Source organism: Tarenaya hassleriana, unplaced genomic scaffold (genome assembly GCF_000463585.1).
Source record: "Tarenaya hassleriana unplaced genomic scaffold, ASM46358v1 Cleome35, whole genome shotgun sequence".
In the NCBI taxonomy this organism is placed as follows: Eukaryota; Viridiplantae; Streptophyta; class Magnoliopsida; order Brassicales; family Cleomaceae; genus Tarenaya; species Tarenaya hassleriana.
In genome coordinates this window covers 850,501-854,990 of record NW_010966617.1, presented here as the reverse complement: position 1 = coordinate 854,990, position 4,490 = coordinate 850,501, and the positions used below count along the sequence as shown (strand labels likewise).

Below are 4,490 nucleotides of genomic sequence, written 5' to 3'. Positions count from 1 at the left end.
TTTATTATTATTTTTTTTAAATTTCGATTATGAATCGGAACTATACACACTCGTTTATAAAACGTACCGTCAAAATACATCACATGTTTGGTAACGTCGCATTATCCTCATTAATTAATGTTATTTATTTTAAAGCCATCCTTATATGCTATCAACAGTTGATAGTCTAAAGGGATTTATATATATATATATATATATATATATATATATTCATTCCATCAGTAACGCAATTATTTCACCCATTTATTTTGATTTATACCTATAGACTTCATATCTGATATTAGTCTAGAAACATCTAATTAATTATTATTCTCTTTAAAAAGAAAAAACCCTTCAAAGCTTAAATCTATGTCTAGATTCTTAAATGTTTATTCTGTAATTGTGAATTGCTTATCTTTTTTTTTTTTTTTATAAATATGTTTTGGAAGTAGTCCTTCAAATTTCTGACATTTACTAATTTCAGGAAAAAAAGGAGAAATGGGAGGTAAATAAGAGATGTACGAAAAGAGTTTTAACAGAACACCACGTCAGCTTTTTACCCCCGACCCCGTGAAACACAGCGTCCGAACATACGTACGATTAGCTGGAATACTGCAACGTGTCACCTTCCACGTCTCGTACCGTTTTTCCGCTAACTTGCGCGTCTCAGTAGGCGCGTGTTGCTCACGCTCCCGTATCCGTCCCTTTTTTTTGCCAGAAACAAGCTTATAACGTCTCTCACAGACCTTTGGAGGAAGACTCCAAACGGAGAAACCTCTCCGTCGCCATCCGAACACAGCCCCGTTTTCCCGGGAAGACCGTAACCGTTAGCCTTCTACGTACGACCATACTCCAAACTACGCTCTTTTTTTTCTTTTAATTTAATAGAAAGGAAGGAAAATATCATCACACATATACACTGTCTCGTGTTTATATACCAAGACAAATGAATGCTCTCTTCTCCCAAAACAACCAAAAATCCATACCACCCCTCTCTCTCCCTCTCTTCTTATCATCCTTGAGAGATTCCGGCGAAGTTTCCCCCTCGATATCCCGGCGGGAATCCCGATCTAGATAGCGGTTATGGAGAGGGAATGAGGAGCGGTCATCCTCGGCGATTGTCATCACCGTCTGTCCGTCATCATGTCTGTTGCGTTCTCCGTTTGCTCCGATGATCTGGACCTGCTCTGCGGAGAGGATTCCGGCGTCTTATCCGGCGAATCGACGGTCGATTCCGCCTCTGACGACGCCGATTTCTCGTCGGATGAGTCGATCGCCGCTTTCATCGAGGATGAACGCCACTTCGTCCCAGGCCTCGACTACCTCTCTAGGTTCCAGTCTCAATCTCTCGACGCTTCCGCCAGAGAAGAAGCCGTCTCATGGATTCTCAAGGTGAGCGACGATTTTTTTTCCCGCAAAAAAAATTGATGTCTTTACCAAAAAAAAAAGGTGGTTTCGATGTATTAACGGCGATAGACGAGGACCGGCGTGTAGATTTTTTGTTTACAGAATGGATGATGCTAAAATACGCCGCTTTGTTACATGCAAAGATCCGAGATGATGCAGTGAAAACGAAATGCTTGACACTGTGCTATTGATTGTGTTTCAGGTAAAAGCTTTTTACAACTTCCAGCCGTTGACGGCATATCTCGCCGTTAACTATATGGACCGATTTCTCTACGCTCGCCGCTTACCGGTAAGCCCAAACTAAACGTCGACGCTTGCTTTTTCTTAATTGGCTGTATAATTGACGAATTATCGCCCAAATGGTGACGAAAAGTCCGGGATTTTAGCTTTTCGATACTTTCGTATTTGACTTTTCCCGTAGTGAAAACGACTAGGAGCGCTTGGAAATAGTGTATAAAAAGACAGCTTGTAAAATCGGAGCCGAAGACGTAATTAATAAATTAAACGTTAATTAATATGGGACAAAGACAAGATTAGTACATAAACAAAGAACCAATCTTTGCAATGTAAAAGAGAACATGATAAAACAGGAGCGGGGGAGGAGCCTTTCTATCATCATTATTATATAAACATTTAAACTGACGCTTATGTATAATATAGCTTTGTAGTAAACTTTTGTACTGCGTACATCGCTTTTCCGAAAACTTTATTATCATTGCGCTAACGCTCCTCTCCTAAAATACACAAATAATCATGGCCAGCGATTTCGTCTTTTTCTGTTTTGTTTTGTTATTCTTGGAGTATTTAATTATGTGATTCGCTTTAATTTTGCTTTGGAGTGTAAACAGCAAACGAATGGGTGGCCGATGCAACTTTTGGCAGTGGCATGCTTGTCCTTAGCAGCTAAACTGGAGGAACTTCTCGTTCCTTCTCTTCTCTGTTTACAGGTAATTAACCACTTCCCCTGTTTTTTTTTGCCATCTGATCCTTTTAAGAACTTAATCGGCTCTGAATTTTGATCGCACTCTGGGGATATGTATACGTAACAGGTTGAAGGAACAAAATATGTCTTCCAACCGAAAACGATCCAGAGGATGGAGCTTCTTGTCCTGAGTATCCTAGACTGGAGACTACGATCTGTTACCCCGTTCAGTTTCCTCACCTTCTTCGCTTGCAAGATCAGTCCATCGGGGACCTTTCTCGGGTTACTTGTCTCCCGGGCCACTGATATTATATTGTCCAACATGCAAGGTACTATCTATATGTTCTTGCATCCCAAATGCAAAAGCTTTTTATAAAACATAAGATTGGAATGTATACACACACATTACATATGTTACAGAAACATGTTTTGTGGAGTACTGGCCGTCGAGCATTGCTGCAGCGGCGATTCTCTGCGTGGCTGACGAGCTCCCGATTCTGTCGTCTTCGAATCGTCAGGGAAACCCCGAGGCATGGTGCCATGGATTGAGCCAAGTATGATTGAGACCACCATATAATATCGAGATCATGATTGCGTGAATAAGCAAAGAGAAACGCGACTTGAACGTTTTTATTGATTGATACGCAGGAGAAGGTAGTGAAGTGTTACAGGCTAATGCAAGCAGTGGCGCTTGACGGTAGCCGGAGGAAAGGGCCGAGAGTGATTCCGCAGCTGCGAGTGACCGTTAGGACATCGACCGTGAGGCCCAGTGACCCTTCTTCACTCTTCTCCTCTCCCGATTTGTCTCCCTATAAACGGAGGAAACTAAATAACTGTCTCTGGGTGGAAGGTGATGACGAGGCCACTTCTCAATGAAATAGGACCCCATGGTTTGAGAAATATCTCGATACTACTCTCCATAGGGTTGATGAAAAAAATAAGAGAGTCCATTAAAGGGAAAAGGAGCCAAAAAAAAAAGAGAAGGGAAAACCTCTACATTTTAAAGGATGTTTTTTTTTTAATTTCTTTCAAGTTAGAGGAGAGTGATTTTGAGGTATCAGTACATAATAAGGGAGTGAAGATACCATATGGTTTGGGTGAGTTTTGGTTCTTTCCAAGGGGGAAAGGATTTTGGTACCACATTGAATTTTTATTTTTGGATAAAAGCATATTATATATATATATATATATATTATAAGAAAGAGGGCGGGGGAGCGGAGTGGGGGGTTGGTTTGGTGGGAGGGAGGCCGGTCATCATTAATGGCTTTGCAGATTCCCAAGGGAGACAGGGGAAGCCTCTGCACCCACACGCGTGACTTCAAGAGCCTCCGCGTCAGCCAGAGGGATATAATATGATATGAAGAGACGTGAAGGAAAGAGGATGAGGTGGTGGGGGAGGAGCGTGTGCGCGCGTCGGAGGAGTGGGCCTACCTAATGGATCGAAGAACTTTGTGGGCCCTATCTCCTGATGGGCTTTCAACGACTTGCCAGTCTATACATACATAAATATATAGTTTTTTTTTTATTTATTTTATAATGGGGAGTGGATTGATTCCTTGTGCGCCCACACACGTGCCGGAGACGTGGTGTGTCGCACGTGCTTGGTTTTTTTTCTTTCCTAATTTCTTCTTCCTCTTTTTCTAAATTGGCGGGAATTTTGTGTTCTGTGCCCACCGGCATCGTGGACTTCTAATCTTATAGCCACATGCGTGTGTATTCGTTTTCCTTATTTTTTGTTTGTTTGTTTAAATCTCTAGATTTTGCCTTTGAGAGAGAGAGAGAGAGAGGAAAGAATCCTCTCAGAGGCCGAAGTTGTGGCCTGGAATTTGGAAATATATACACGTATATAGATATTATATCTTTTGTACGGCGTGCATCGTGATGATAAATAAAAGAGTGACATGGATGATGTGAAGTGAATGGGTCGTCGTCGTCGTCTGTGCGATGGCATGTGAAGGGGTAGTTATTTGTAGCTTTCTGAATATGTTGGGAAATGGTATAATACATTATTTTTAAGGGAGGATGAAGAATCACTCAATGGGAAGAGAGAGAGAGAGAGAGAGAGAGATCACACTTGCATCGCATTTGGCCCACGCAAGACAACACGTCACGGAGACAGAGTAGAATAATATATCACATAACATAACATATGTACACCCACCTAACATACCAAAGCCCCTCT

At 41.7% G+C, this 4,490-nt stretch overlaps 1 protein-coding gene across 1 annotated transcript; it reads left to right on the top strand.

The window, feature by feature from the left end:
• Positions 1–761: 761 nt before the first annotated feature.
• Positions 762–4,223, top strand: LOC104822061 (cyclin-D1-1). The gene is made up of 6 exons (XM_010553151.2): positions 762–1,371; positions 1,589–1,675; positions 2,235–2,333; positions 2,436–2,637; positions 2,729–2,862; positions 2,957–4,223. Exons 1-6 carry the CDS (start codon positions 1,123–1,125, stop codon positions 3,182–3,184), a joined length of 999 nt encoding a protein of 332 aa, XP_010551453.1. The 5' UTR covers positions 762–1,122; the 3' UTR covers positions 3,185–4,223.
• Positions 4,224–4,490: the final 267 nt, after the last annotated feature.